At 50.2% G+C, this 15,949-nt stretch overlaps 1 protein-coding gene across 4 annotated transcripts in view; it reads right to left on the bottom strand.

The window, feature by feature from the left end:
• Positions 1-1,880: 1,880 nt before the first annotated feature.
• Positions 1,881-15,949, bottom strand: part of MAP2K6 (mitogen-activated protein kinase kinase 6) — a 51,170-nt gene continuing 37,101 nt past the window's right edge. For 3 of the 4 annotated variants that reach the window (XM_086857718.1, XM_023938849.2, XM_023938848.2), the window contains exons 11-12: positions 14,370-14,415; positions 10,725-11,288 (exon numbers count right to left, since the gene is read on the bottom strand). In XM_086857718.1, the coding sequence (XP_086713844.1) occupies positions 11,211-11,288; positions 14,370-14,415 (124 nt within the window). In that variant the 3' untranslated portion in view covers positions 10,725-11,210. Of the gene's footprint in view, positions 4,379-10,724; positions 11,289-14,369; positions 14,416-15,949 lie in introns of those variants that run through there. The other variant, XM_086857717.1, reaches the window with a different exon arrangement.

Raw genomic sequence — 15,949 nt, 5'->3', positions numbered from 1 at the left:
TTTCAGCACGACCAGCCCAGCACACTTTACTCCAGCACAGCGCTTTGGCTCAGACAATAATTCAGGGTGAACGCTGGCCTTGCAGCAGGACAAAGGCATGGCCTGAGAGCCACCCTTTAAAGAAAGGCAGGTGACAGCGATGGGGCTGGCAGGGGAACCTGGGATGCAGGATCTGGGCAACCAGCAAAGCCCCACATCTGTTCTGCAGCCCAGCAGCTGCACCCAACCCCTTGGGCCACATCCCCGCGAGGTGCTGGGCTCTGACCCAGCCCAGGACCCGGAGCTGGCCACGGGGCTGTGTCCCCTTGGACCCTGCAAGAGCTGTTTTTTGGGAGGGCTGGGGGCAGGAAGCCGCTGCTGCCGTCCCTCCGGGCCGTGCCTTTGATGTGGGCTGGACGGGATGTGGCTGCGCCTGCTCCCGCCAGCCCGAGCGGGGAAAGGGAAACCAGCGGCAGCAGGGCTGACAATTATCCCTGTCGAGCAGCTTGAGCATTCCTGGGCTTTCAGTAATGTACCATAAGCTGTTGGGAGTAAGATGATCCCCAAAAACCTCCCATAGGAACGGCAAAAACAGCCCAAAGCGTGCCCCGACACAACCGGTAGCGCTGAGAGAAACACAGGTAGGCCGAGAGAACGTTACTTTTAAATTTCATTTATTTATCTTTGTGTACATTTTCCGTAATTCGACTGACATACCATTGCTATAAAGATGCCCTGCTCTTTGAATATTTCCATCCAAGACCACTAGTTTCAAGTGTGGTTATGAAAAGTCACGGCAAACATATGACTGGAAAGAGGTGGTTGGTTTTTGACTTCCAGGCAGTTGTTTGAAGCATTTCAGAGATGCACACGATATTCAGCAGAACACACGCACGCACAGTGCTGGCTTACACACACACACACACGCACACACACATCTGGAAAACTGTTACAGTGGTTGAAGTCTCCAAAAAGGTGTACTGTCCCCTCTCAGCAGCAGTGAAAAACCTCTGGGTATCCTGAGAAATCAAATCAAAGCACAGTAAAGAGAAGTAACTTATCCCATCAGCAGGGTTTGGGGGTGGTTTATTTTCAAGTCAAATGTGTTTTGCCAATCTGTATGAAGTGAAGAGGGTGGGGAGAAAGAATCTGTGGCAGTGAAGGTTAAAGAATACCAGTTCAGCATGGATCCTAAAAGCATCTCATTAAAACAACACGGAGTAAAAGTCCCTCAAACGTTACACACACGGCCCTACTATCCCTCTGCTGCTCCTGCTCATCTCCAGAGCACGAGGAACAGCACTGAGATGGGTGAAGACAGCACAGGAGGCGTTGCAGGTGGAGGGGACGTGCAGGTGGGCAGCCAGGTGAGCTCGGCAGTCCCTGACTGATGAAGCGTCTGCACCTGGCTGGGCACCGGAGCTGGAGCGTCCAAACCCTGGGCAAAGCCCACAGGCACTGACCAGCACCCAGTGCTGCCTCACACTCACTCCAGCACCTCTTTCCTTTTCAGTGACACCCTCTGAGCTGCTCTGTCTGGCCAACCCGACCTCCCCAAGGCTGGGACTCGGGGTGCTGCTGCCTCAGGGCGCGGCGGGTTGGATTCTCACAAGGAAAGAGTTCCCTTGACAAGGCTAAAAACTGAAAATCCCCCACTCTGCACTGTGCTGCCTTTAACCCAACAGCACCTTGGCCTCTGCTGCACTGCCTGCAGCCCAGGGCTCTCCTGAGGAGCTGGAGCTGCCCCGTGCCCTGGCTCGGAGCGGGGTTGTGCGAGGTGACGGGCGGCGCGCGGTCCTGCCGAGGAAACCAGCGAAGCCTGACACAACACAAACAAACACCAAGCAATTAAAAGAAGGATGGGAGATGTGGTCTGATGTACTTCTGCCAAGAAATAAATATTTTACGCTGCCTTTTTATTTTTTTCTTTTTTTTTTTTTAAAAGCACTTGCATTGTGTTTTTTTTAAATCTCAAAATGGCTGAGTTACTCCCTGCACCTCCCCAAGCACAACACGTGCTCACACACACACACACACACACACACCTCTCACACCCTCTAATGCACACAATTCCAGCTCTGTAGAGCTACTGGATTTACTTAGAGACGAGTTTCTTGTGCATTTGGACAATTTACTTTGAGACAAGTTATTTGCAAGAAGGCAAAGTTCATGCATGGCTTTGACAGCTCCACTTTCTCATAAATGGTTTTTGAAAAGCAGAAAGCAAATGAGGGCCAAAGCTCCATTTAAAGTTCACCTCGGATGCCTGAAAAGCATTTATACCCACATCCTTCTGAGGTCCCTGCTTTATGAACTTCTAATCAATTCCATATTCTGCTACCCAGCGTTCCTTATACGCTGGGGAAAGAAAACAAACCAGAAAAGCGGCGTGAGCTGTCTGGAAACAGCTGCACCACAGCACCCAGGCTGCCCAGGGAAGGGCTTGAGTCACCCTCCCTGGAAGGGCTGGAAATGTGTGCATGTGGCACTTGGGGAAGGGGTTAGTGGTGGCCTTGGCAGCGCTGAGTTTTTGGTTGACTCGATGATTTTAAAGGTTTTTTCCACCCTACGTGACTCTGTGGTTCTCTGGTTCTGTTATTCTTTATCAGAAAGGCTGGGGAGGTTTCTGAAGCACCTTTCCAAGGGGAGAAAGGGGATAAAAAGAACAAAACCTGATGGGTTTTGAGCCCCAAAGCCCCGATTCTGTCTCACACTTGAGGGATTCCCCCAGAGCAGGCAGCTGCTCGTGAATTGCTCCATTATTTCTGCAGGACACGTGTCCTCCAGCCCCAGAGGTGACACTTGGCTGTCCCCAGCCCTGCCTTGGCCAGTCCTCACCACCCAGGGCTCCAGCAAACTCCAGGTTTGACAGAGAAAAGCCTGGCACGAGCCTGGGACAAACCAAATTCGTCACCAACCAGATTTGAATTTTCAGGTGGAAAGTGGCTGTCTTCTCAGAATTCAGCTGATTTTACTGATTGATTTAATTGATTTTAGTGATTTGACAGAGCATTCTACCAGCTAAACTGAACCCTGGTGCTACTCAATCCCCTCTCAAAGGAACATCTGAAACCCACCTCGTGCTTCCCTACTAAAAACCTAAAAGTGAGCAGGTTTCTTCAGAAGCCCCCAAAACTCCAAAAAAAATTTAGAATATTTTAAAACAAGATTCCTTATCCCCGTCCCTAATTCTAATGCAAACCGAGACACTAAAAAACAAAAAAATAATAATCTAAGTTGCTATAAATATAATTTAAAATCATAATTAGCTGTCTACTGCCATCCCAGCTGTTAGGAGCTACCACAGGGATCCCACATGGCTCGAGGGCAGGCTGGGAGATACCTTCAGCACCTCTTGGATAGTACCAGAAAGGGATAAATAATAAATAAGAAGAACATGAGAAAGAATAATCAGCTTTCCACGGGGATGGAAAAGCAGAGACTTTCCCAGTTAAGAAACCAAGTGATGTTACTGTAAAAAAAAACCCCTAAAAATGAAGTAAAATAAGGACTTGCATTACAGGAGGTTGAAAAGTCTTCTCCTTCCCAACATGTTCATGTGCCCTCTTTAACACCAGAGAACACTGGGATCTCGGTGCTTTTCCATTTTTGGGGTTTTTTTTTTTTCCCTAGCCAGAATTATTTAGAAATATCCTTATTACAGATTTCCCACCATCTTGAGAAAAAGCAGATTTCACACCTTAAGATAGAAAGTCTAAAAATCCCATCTATTGATGGGATTTCTGAACGTGGATCTTTGCCAATAAAACTGTAATTCCTTAAATTGAAGATTTTGGACAATTTTGGAGAGTTGTTTCATTTTGTTTTTTCTCTACAAGAAATGACAAATTTTACTCCGACACATTTCCAGCTTACAGGAAGCTACATTTAGCAGCTTCCCCTTGTCATATTCCTATTTAAAAAATGCAGAATTCCAGCTATTTTGGATGTTGTGACTATTTCCAGCAGCCCCTGGCACAGGGACAGCTCTCACCAAGCACAAACCACTCGATTCACCAAAATAAAAACAGCAGCCGAGCCCTGGAAATTCACTTTACACATGGATTTTAAAGGGAATATTCAGAGCCAAATCCTGGCTTGGGGGATATTGGATTCTGAGCCCCAAATCTGCCAGAAGCCCCCCAGAAGGCACAGTCCATGCTGTAGGTGTTTATGCAGGATTTGTGATTAAATTTGGGCTAAATATGGATGGAGAGCTCTGCAGCTGTACCTGGATTTGGGAAAATTTGATCCTGGCTCAGCAGCTCTGACAGAGACTGGGATTTATCTTTAAACACACCTTTTCTTGGCTTTTATCAGGCACCAAAGCCACATTTCTTCACCCTGCCTGTGCAAATCAAGGACAGCTGGCCCTTCCTGACTTTTCACAGTATCCATCCTGAAAAAAAAATAAAAAAATATAAAAATGCTGAAGGATTTTTGGGTGTTCTGGGGCACTCTGAGACGGCTGAATGCTCTCTCCTAGAGGGAAAAATCCCGTGAAATGGCAGAATCCAACACCTCCATCCCACAATTCCTGTGTCTGTGTGAGTTTTTGGAGGCCACAGATACTCCAGGCTGCTGTTCCAGCCTCCAGACATTGGCCCCTCTCACTGGAGCATTTATCTCCATCCATCTCCTGGAATGGTTTGGTGTGTCAGGTCACAGCCTTTTGGAAAGATCCTGGTCTGCTCTTTTTATTTCCTCAACAAGAATCATTATCTAGGGGCAGAACCAGACTGAATTAAAGCCTGATCTGGCCTGAATTATTCCTGGAAGATAAACCAAGCAGCAGCTTTCCTGATCAGCTCAGGAATACTCGGGGTGTGTTTAGTCTTTATTCAAAAATTACACCGCTCCGAGGTTTCCTGGATTTAGCTAAGCCCAAAAGTGAAAGTAACAGATCAAAATACCCCGAAATAAAACTTCTAGGAAGGGATTTCAGGTCTGGCTAAAAGCAGATAGCTTTGGAAATCGCCGAAAGACGTCTGATCTTTTGAGATTTCCATCTCTACTTCCAGCGCGCTTCAGGCGCTTCCAAGCTTTTCCCGGCTTGTCCCCGCAGAACCTCGCGGCCGCTGGACGCTCGCCCCGTCCTCTAAAAACCAGGAGCCTCTCGAGGAAGGGCTTGTGGCCCATCCTGGCTGGGCTGAGGCACCTCAGAGCGGGGCTGCTGCAGATCCAGCGCTCCCAAAAGGAGTTTGAGCGGAATGGCAGCAAACCTGAGGAGCTCCCGCTGGGGCTGAGCCCTGCAGGGTGGCTGCTTGGCCAATTCCCAGCTGTGAGATCAGGGAGAGGGAACTGGAGAGGTACAGGCAGCTCCTTCCCCACTCCATGGACAGCTGAGGCCCCTTCCCGCTGGGGCCAGTGAAATCCCAGGCACAGAACAGAAAGATGAAGGAGCCTCTCTCTCCCTGTCAGGTGTCCAGGGAGGCCAAGAGCTCTCCAGCATCCCAGGGATGCTCTGAGGGAGCCACACCGCAACCATCCTGCAGCCCCAGCTGCTCCCTGGTGAACTCCCTCCTCCTGGTGGCCTGAAAATTGGGTAATTCCAGCATGAAGCTGCTTAGAGGCCTGAAAAGTTTCCCCTCTTCTCTCTCAGCTACAGAGGTCTCTCCCAGGCCTTTCCCATCCTTTCAGGCCATGCAGCAGCAGCGTGCCTTGGGCCACTTGCAGGTTTTTTAAATCCCTGGATTTAGATTCCCAGTGGCAACCTGGGACCCACTGCCCATCAATCTGGGCCTGAAGGAAGACGTGGGGAGGGAAGGGGCAGCCAGGCTGCCCTCAGGCCGTGCCCTCGATGGACCTGTGGCTGTGTCCTGCCTCTCCTGCTGCTCCAGACCCTCCCTGGCAGAGTGCACTGACACCAGCTGCCCATCACAGGACTCATTTTGTTTTAATTGCCATTAAACCCACCCTTAAAGTTCACTGCACTCTCAAAGTCCCTTTCATTTCTCCAGCAATGGACCTTTGTGCCTGCAGCACTGGCACCACCAGAGCTCCTGGCTGTGTTTATTCATCTGCAAACACCTCAGAACTGAGATGCAGCTTTTTCTGCCCCTATTCATTAACAAAAGCCACTGTTTTTATGGAGTGGGGTTATGTGAAGGAGCAGAGTCCTTTCAGCCTCCAACAGAGCTGCCACTCCTCCAGGGTGAATCTCCCAGCTCTGCAGAGCACAGGGCAAATTTCACATTCTCCATCTGCTCCAGCAAAGGCTGAGCTGAAATATTAATGAGGAGATCTGATCCCTTCTCAGCAGAAACAATCTGGGTTTTACAGCCCAGGCAGAGGCCAGAGGAGCAGGCAAAGCTCTGGGATCCATCCTCTGCTGCTGGTTAAGGGCTTTCAAGGAATAAAGGAACCTGGGGGGAAGACACAGAGTGTAAAACATGTGGACATCTGGTGTGTTCTGTGTGTTCTGTCCAGCCTTCATCTCCCCAGGCTCAGCCCCCTCCTCTGTGCACGGCCAGAGCAGAGAGAGGCTCTAACATCAACAACCGTAACGTGGCAATAAAGATTAATGAGCAAAACTTGCCATTTTATGTCTAATCCCTGGGGATTTACCATCATTAATCTTTATTAGTGTGTAATAACTGTTTAGACAATTAAAATCTAAGGACAGATTCTCAGCTGGACGAAACTGGCCTTGTTCCAGCCAAGCCAATGGAGCAGTGCCAGTTTACACCCTCCATGAGCCCAGCTCGACATGAGACCCATCCCATCTGTAGGAATCACACCACTGACAGTATTTCCCCAACAGCAGGGGCACACAAGTGAAGGCAACTATTTGTCTTTCCCTGTATCCCAAAAAAGAGAGCTGCATGTGTCCAGGAAGCTCAACAATAGACGTGTCAATAAACACGAGGAAATTCAATGAAAAAGCAACAGCAACAAAAGGAACCCCAAGGAGCAGGGAAATGGATGGTTTTAGAGGCAGGACTACAAGATCTGGTTTGGCAAGAGCACAACTAAGTGGGATCTTTGGCATGTGGAAGAGTGAAAGCACCAAGACGGGCTCCCAGAGTTCCTCTAACAGGAACAAGATGGAAGGGGAAATAAAAAAAAAAAAAGGAGCATCTTGGCTGGTTTTTCTGAGAGAGGAGTTTGGGGGTTGTTTTGAATAAAACAGATTTATTAAACACGGGAGCTTGGTGGGAACCTTGTCTGAACCACACCAGAGCAGCCACTGAAGCAATGCTGTGTTGATCAAGCAGGATTTCCTCTTCCAGAACGTGCAGGGAAGAAGGGAAATGTGCAGGTACACCCCTGGCTGGCAGCAGGCATGGAGAAATCCCTGCTGAGCCTTCCCAGCAGAAAAAGGTGCAGCAGCACCTGCTCAGCTACAGGGAGATGACTTGAGATTATTTTTTAGAGATTTTTCCAAGTAGGGACCCACCAACTGCCTCCAGAAATAAAGTTTTAACTTTTTTTAACTTTAACAAGCCAGAGTTGCCTCTTTGTCACCAGTAAACTCAACAAAAGCCAGGGAAAACCAGAGAAATACAGTACAGAGATACCTGTGTCAAGGTCTGTGCACCTGGAAGAACTCCAGGGAAGATGGGCATTGTACCCAGTGCAGCAGCATGAACCTGGGGTTTCAAACAGTAACCAGAAAATGCCCTCCAACTCCTCTGCCAGATTTAAGGGTGCAAAAGACTCTTGGGGACCCAAAAAACATCTTTCCTGCCAGTGAGACTTCAGAGCTCCAGCGATGGCAAGGCCTGCAGCACCCTGGAGATTGCAGGAGGTGGCAAGAGGAGGATGGCCACACACCTGGGCAGCCCTGGGGATGGGCTGTGCCTGCTGGTAACCTGTGGCAGGCTGGAGAGGCCCTCTCCACAGCTGGTCCAGCTCACAGCTCAGTGCTGAGCTCCCACAGCTCTGCTCCCTGGCTCTGGGGGTCTTTCAAGACCTGCTTCTCTAAAAATTCCAGTCTGGGGCAATCCCAAGCCCAAATGAACTGTGTGAACACAGAAAACCTTTGTGAAGAACATCCCTAAACCTCAACACCTGGGCTGCCCAGGGGGCCAGGCTGCCAGGAAAGGTTCCATGTCCCAGAGCCTGTGTCTGTCCCTGTGCTTGTGCTCTGGCCAAGCAAAGATCTGAGCAGCAACCAAAGGCTTTTCATCTTCACAGAGGTCACATGAAACAGCAGAGAGAAGAGCCTGACTCTGATCCTGCAGCCCAGCAGGGCTCTGAGGCACACAGGAGTCCCTGGCTCTCCTCCCCGAGCTGAAGCCACCAAACTCAGGCTTCTCTCTCAGGAACTCCTGTGTCAGGCCAAGCTTTGTGGAGGGATGCAGGGCCAGAGCCCTGTGCATCTCACAGCGCTTTCCTCACCCTCACACAGCTCCACACTTACCCTGGGCTGGCGCAAACGACTTTGAAAGGAACAAAGTCACGGAGAAGGAGCAGGGAAGGGAAGTGATTTGTTGCGTGCCCTATTGTAATGTCATTAAAACAAAAGGATTAGAGCAGAAAGCATAAAAGCAAGCCCTGTGTGGAGGCACGGAGGAATCCTTTCAGAGGGTCACCAGCTGCAGAAAACACTGCCATTAATTCTCTATTGGAAAACGCTGGTGACATTAATATCTGCTATAAATACTGAGCTTTGACAGTATCTCATAAATTCGACCTGTCAATTACAATGGCACTGAAATGAAGGTGCTCTGAGGTCAAGGAGATGCGGTGTCCAAACGAGACTTATATTGCAGGGGAAAAGCAGCAAAAACAATCTTTAACAAAAGCATCAGATCCATATGTAGGAAAACCAAAGGGTGGTTTTAAATGTCATGTTTTTCAAAGTGAGAATTGATGCTGGAACCGAGTCTATAAAGTGGCTGGCTGGACTTTCAGCTGCAGCTGAGGACAATCAATCAAAACAGCTCTGTGACTCTGAGAAAGTGAGAGAGAGAAAACACACACACACACCATGGAATATGAGAGGGCAGATCATGAGCCATGCGAGGCCTCTTAAAATTACACTGAGAAGTAAAACATCCTCGTGTTTCATCTGCCACGAAATGTAACCTGAAAGGTTCCCCTCGGCACGGAGCGGGGTGTGGAGCTTATCCTTTCCCGAGGGCTGGGCAGGCTCCTGGGGCAGGGCTGAGCAAGGGGAACCTGCTCCCCAAAGCCTGCACCACCCCTGAATGGCACCCTGATTCCTGCAAGCCCTCTGTGAGCCCCCTGCTCTGCAGCTGAGGGCACAAGGATCCATAAATCCCGATAAATGCTCCCCTGTCTCTGTCACTGCCAGCCCCAGGGCAGGGCTGCACCACCCCAGGCTCACAGCCACCCCCGTGGTGGCAGGGACAGTGACAGCCCAGGCACTGGCGGTGTCTTTGTGCGCCTCTTGGAAGTGTTGGCATGTCCCCAGCACCCCAGAGCCCCTGCTCTGAACACTGCCCTCCCCTTCAGCCCTTCCAGGGGATTCCCAAAATCCGCTCAGACTGTTCCAACCTGCACCAGCAGAGCCTGGAGCTGCTAACCTGGCAATGACACCCTGCACAGGGTCAGTGACACCCTGCACAGGATGAGTGACACCCTGCACAGGGTCAGTGACACCCTGCACAGGGTCAGTGACACCCAGCACAGGGTCAGTGACACCCTGCACAGGATGAGTGACACCCTGCAAGGTTCAGTGACACCCTGCAAGGTTCAGCCCTGCAGAGCAGGGGTCAGTGACACCCTGCAAGGTTCAGTGACACCCTGCACAGGTTCAGCCCTGCAGAGCAGGGTGTGTTTCTGGCTCCCAGGGGCTGTGCCCAAGCGAGGGGTGGGGATGGAAGCGCATGCAGGGCACGAGGCACTCGTGCAGGCCTCGTTCCAGGGCTGGGGGAAGGAGCCCTGGGCCAGGCAGCTGGGCAGGCATGGCTCAAACCAGCGTTAACGTGGAGCCAACACTCCCAGTGCCCCCTGCTCCAGACAGTGACTGACCCGAGGGCAAAACGCTCTCCAGCTCCTCTCCCACCTTCTCCTGTCCCTGGCTCGCAGCTCGTCCCCGAGGCCAGCAGCAGGGAGCTCCTGGTCAGGGTGGGCTGTGGTGTCCCTGCGTGGTTTCCCAGGCAGAGCCCAGCGCTGCCTGCAGCATCCAGCTGGGGCTGGGCACAGCCCAACGCCCAGGCCAGCACAGGCTCCTGGGAGCGCTGCAATCCCCGGGCAAGCACGGAGGGATGGAGCCCAGGGATCCATCCGCTAATCCATCCCACTCCTGAGGGGTGCTGTGCATCCTGTGATCCCGGCTCATCCGAGAGAGGAGCTCCCCCCGAGCCCCCGAGCAGCTCATCCCCAGCCCAAGGGAGCCTCGGGCACTGCAACGCTGCTGGGCACCGACCAGGACAGCTCCTCCTCTTCTTTGTGCAACTTCTCTGACAACTCCTTCCCTCTGGGCCTTTTGTCCCAGACATTGTCCCAGCAATTCCCAGAGCTCCCAGCCTGCCCTCTCCAGCAGAGCAGGGCGGGGGGACAGGGCTGGAAGCGCCGGCCGGACTCAGAGAGCGGTGTCCGGAGAGGAGGTGACCACAGGGGACACCAGGGCCTCCCTCCCTGACACAGCTCGAGCAGCAAGGCTTGCTTATCCGTTCCTTTTATGATGCACATCACATATATTCCACAACAGAGACACTTCTCCTCTCTCCTCTCCTCGGGCACCTTTTCCCCAGCGAGCCCTACAAGTGCTGCTTGCTGCGGCCTCATTTTGCATCATCATCATCATCATCATCATCACCACGCACTCATCCTCATATAAAACAGAAATCTATTCCATCAAGCACTTAACATAAATATTAAAATAATGGAAGGGACAAAATATAAATCTACATACAACTTCATGACTACCATAGCACCTATTACCATGACAAAGCAAATTCTGGTTCAAGGGGAAGGGAAGGGGGATGAGGAGCAAGTTAGGAAGAGGAACTTCGACTGTCATTAAATATGTAAATCACTCTTTCAAAAAAGATTTTTTTTTTTTGTTGTTTTGTTTTTGTTTTAAGGTTACCAACCTTATTAAAATTCATTCCACTAACCAGCTCGTTCTATGTCACTATGGATACCAAAGAACCCTTTAAAAAAAACTCGGGCGAGGCGGGGGTTTCTCAGAATAAAAACAAAACAAAACAAAACACGGCGACTTTCTGTTGGTGCTTCCATGACAAGTCCTGCCACGCGCCCCTCCCCTGCACCCACCAGTCCACAGAAGGGCAATTCTTTTACAAGTCCAGTTCTCAGTCTCCCAGGATGAGCTTGACAAAAGAGGCGACGTCTGTCTCTTTGGATTCGTGCAGGGTGAAGAAAGGATGTTGCTGGGAAAGCAAAGAGAGAAAAAAAAAACCAGCCAAGTTTATTAATCACCACGCTGAGCAAAACGCTTTTCAGACAATCCTCTAGACAGTGAAGAAGGTTTTCTCCTTAGCATCATAATATTGGGCTTTTACAGCTGAGGTGAGTCGGGGAGCACAAGGGTGCTCCGTGAAATTGCCACGGATTCCACCAAAACCCTGCCCTGGCTGGGAGGGCTGAGCTGGGCAGCTCTGGAGGAAAGGGGAAGGCTTAGAAAACCCTCTCCATCTGCCCCAAACACCCTCCAGACCACGCTCCAACCAGAGCAGGGAAAACCTTGCTGACTGCAGTGCTTTTCCCTCAGCTTTATCTGTGTGTTTACCCTCTGGTGACTCCTGGGTCTCATTTCTTCCCTGAACTGCCCCTCCTTGCAGCAGGAGCGGCTCCTTCACCTCAAACATCACACGGGAAAGCCATCCTGACTGGAAAACCATCCCCACTTGTGTGTTTAACCACTTCATCCTGACCCATGTGGGGAGACAGCCTGCCAGAAAACCCTGCACCAATGGAAAAATACAGGGAAGGAGAAAAAAACAACCAAACCCCACTGAGAGCAACCAAAGCCCCTCTCTGCCAGGATCAGCAACTCCCTTTGGTTGGTTCAGCAACACACTGAGCTGAAATCCCTCCTGAAAACCCCCAAAACCCAGTTTGACACCCACTGTGCTGGCAGATAATCGGGTTTATTTGTATGGAGGGCATCAGTGAGAACCAAGAGGCAGCCAGGGCCCTGCAGGGCTCACAGTGATCTCTGCTCTGTACAAGGGCTTCACTCCCAGCCCTCGTGTTTCAAGTCAGATTTTTAAAGACAATTTGGGGTTTCCAGGGTTTTTTTCCAAGCTGCCCCTCACCTCAGTCCCTGAGCACTGGATGTTTCAATGATCTTTCATGGCAGTGGCCAAGTGGAAGGAGAAGAAGAGCAAAGAAAAGAGATTTTTCAAGGTGGGCTTGAGTGGAAAGTCACCCAGGGAATAAAATGAGGCAGCTCTGAGTGGCTGGGAAGCAATCCAAAGACACACCAGTAAGGAAGAGGAAGCACAATTATGTGGGAAACAGGGCTGGAATGGGTTGAGGCAAAGATCCAGGCAAAACTTTAGGTCTCCCTAGGTCAGACACTGACAGGAACTGAAGTGTGGGTAACTCAGAGAGGTGACCCCAATGTCCCGTTATTATCCCAGCTTTGTTTTTTTGCTTTCATATCCCACTGAAGTGACACCCAAAGCACAGCTAACACAGCCTGGAAACATCCAAAAATGTGCCAGGGGTGGCAGCAATGCCCTCCAGCCTGTGCCCCAGGGAACCCAAGGCCGTGCCAGGGGGGATGTGCAGACCACCGCTCCTGCAGTAGTTTCACGCTCCGCTTCACCTGGGGAAGTGGGTTTTTAAATGAAATTAAGCACCCCTATCAGCTTTCCTGCTGCTCAAGATAGCACAGAGTCACATTTTCCATGAGAAACCTCAATTCCACAGGAAAGCAAGGGAGCAGTCTTGGTCTAAATGACAAATCCAATCCAGCACCGCAACTTAATGCCGTAAGAGGGAGGAAAAAACCCCAACAAAACAGCAACCCTCAACCACAGGACCTCACAACATCCATGTCAGCCATAAAATACCACAGCACTGAGATACTCTGCAGGGGTGATCCAAGAACCTAATTCAATAGAAATGCACTCCCTTGCCAATGGGTATTAATGCTGCAGCAGACGGAGCTGCTTCGGTGAACCTTTTTTGATAAAAGGCCATTTGGCAAAGTTCAGAAATTTGCTTAAAGTATACAGATGGATTTATCAAATAATATACCCCTCAAAAAAAAAAAAAATTAAGAAAAAAAAGCTGTAAAACTCAAGCCTCCCTTTGTTTGAAACCAGTCTAGGGGCAAGCTGTGTGTCAATCAGATCTATTTATAGCTGAATTGCATTACAGGGTCCAGCACCAAATGCCATGGGAATTATTCACTGCTTGCACTCAGGGTTGTGGATTTCCAGCATGACTTGCAGGTAAAAACAACCTTAAACCTGGCACCTTCTCAGCTCTGAGCAGAAGGTGTGAGGTGGTGATGGGTCTGACCCTCTGGTGGCAGAATGTAGATCCCAAAAATGGCGAGGTAGGGAATACCAGTGCCTAAAGAAATCCTTGCCACCCTTAATCCAGGTGATCTTGACTCTGAGACTGGACAGGGGTGGGAATGCAGGGACAGGAGCTTCAGAAATAACAAATTTAGGCACCTTCCTGCCTTTAGAAAGCTGCGAGTTGTGTGAGAGTAACAAAGGATTAAATGTCTGCAGGAGTGAAACACTCACTTCCTGAGCTCTCCTGCTTTCTGCCAGCTCTTAGGAGCACCAGGATCAATACCAGAAAGTCAGGAGAGAGAGAAAGGCCACGAAGCTGTGGAGCCCAAGCAGAAAAATCTGTTCTTGCCAGCTGCAGCCCAGAGCTCTGGCTGGGCACAGAGCAGTGCCCTGCATTTCCCCTGCCACCAGCCCTTATTGGCATTTTCCTCCTTAGCTATTCCTCAGTTATCCCTGCCAGTAAACAGTCTCTAGGCAGGGATGACACTCAATAACTGGAATTATTAGTCACAGATTTCTTCTCTGTCCCCAACATCCAGGAATTGCTCTGTCCAAAAATCCTCCTCTCCAAGGCACCAGGGCAGCAAAGCCCAGTCTGGGCTCCTGCAGCATCTGTGGCACACTCAGGTGTTTGAGTTGATCACACAAACCCCAGAGCAGGATCTGAGCCTCACTAACTGATCCTTCACAGCCTCATTCTCATCCATTACCTGCTTTAATATGTATTTTCTCCCTTGATCTGACTGGAAAAGCACCTGGCTGAGATTTCAAAGAGCATCTCTGATTTGCAGCCACCCTCCCAGGACTCTGAACTGTCACAATTTTCCCATCTGGTATGAAAAATGAGATGCAAAAGCATCCCAAAACACCATCACTACTGGAATCCCTGCCCTCAGCACCTCACTGTGACCCATTTCAGCTCTGAAATGATGCAGCCACAATTCTGAAATAATTGCTTGATGCAGCCACACTCACCATAAGCTCTGGGTATGTTGGCCGTTCTTTGGAATTCTTCTTCAAGCTTTAATTGGGAGAAAAAAGGAAAAAAATTAGAATTTACATTCTGTCTGCAATTTAAGTAAGGCCATAAAATGATACCAAGACAGCTGTGAGGTTTAAAGGCTCTGCAGAACACGTTCAGCCACTCATCCAAGCTGAGAAAACAATTTAGGCCTTGAGGACAGCGACAGCAGTGCTGGGCACAAGAACTCAAAATCCACCCAGAGATCTGGAGCCACCAAAAACACCACTTAAAACACTGCCTCTTGCTGGGGGCCAGGTACAACTGGGAGTCTGGGTGCTCTCCAACAGGCCAGTGACTCAGGGAATGGATGCAGCCTCCAGGCTCTGCCTGGGAGCAGTGGCTGAGTGGCTGCAGAGCACGTGTACAACTGTTTGTTTATCACCGCGCTGTTATCAGCGGGGACGCTTCCATGGGACATCCTCTTTTTCTCCCCTCTCCTACAACAGATGGCCCTGGAGGGTTGTAGCTGGAAGATATTTTGGTTTCCCTCCAGCAGAAAATAGCTTTTAAAAGACAGGACGTAATCTCTACTCACTTCCTGGCAGTGTATTTAGGGGAAAGACACTTGGAGCGACTTGAAAAGATCTTCACACACGTACGCGGCGGTGGCGGGGAAAAGGTGTCACACTGAGCAAAACAAAAGTGAGAACCTCTGCTGGGATTTGCTGGGGCCCAGAGGAAGCAGAGGACACACACTGAATAGATATTTCCTGCTTGCTGTGTGTAGAGGGCTCGTGTTTAGTGTCATGTTGTGAATGAACGGAGGAACCCGGGGCCGATACGTGCCAATATCGCCGGCCCGAAGGTACGGGATGTGTCACATCCTCCCAGCTCAGCAGCGGCCCCAGCCAAGATGACAAGGTGAATTTGAAGGTTAGCTGTGTCCAGATTTGGTGTAATTCTCTTAATTTAGACCCTCTACAAAACAAATTCATCCCCAGGTCACTCATAGCAGGAAATCTGGTGGTAAGTTCCTGAAATCAATGTAAATTTTCAGGAATGAAGAGTTATATTGGGATCTGATCCTGACTCAGATATCCCAGGAATCTTCCTGCAGTGCCTACAGGTGATCAGACTTCACTGCCCAGGCAGCAGATGGATAAACACAATCATAAGACAGCTTGATACAGGGTGGCTGTGACCTGGTTGGGTGTGAGGAATTGCCAGACCCCAATAACACAAAACTGGTGCAAAGTTCACCATTCCCCACCCATGCCACCCTGCTGGCAGTGAGGGATCTTCAGTGACCCTGGAGGACAGGATTTGCAAAGCCAGGAGCCACCACGTGCTCCCCAAAGTGGCTGTGGATGTAATTCCTAAAGCAGCCACAAACTGCAAGACACAGAGCCTGGAAGAGCAAACCCCTCCGAGAGGAACAGCCTGCCTGGCACAAGCTGGAAAACAGCAGCTGCCCCAAAACCTCAGCGTGGGCCTTGCAAGAACGGGGGGCATCTTGTGAGAGGGTTTTTCCAAGGCAGCTCCCACCTCTCCCAGAGCCAGGGCAGGGTGGGCATGGCAGGTATTCCCCAGC

This window comes from Cyanistes caeruleus, chromosome 19 (assembly GCF_971803275.1).
Source record: "Cyanistes caeruleus chromosome 19, bCyaCae1.hap1.1, whole genome shotgun sequence".
NCBI lineage: Eukaryota > Metazoa > Chordata > Aves > Passeriformes > Paridae > Cyanistes > Cyanistes caeruleus.
The sequence above is the reverse complement of the archived record's forward strand: the minus strand, read 5'-3'. Positions and strand labels throughout refer to the sequence as shown.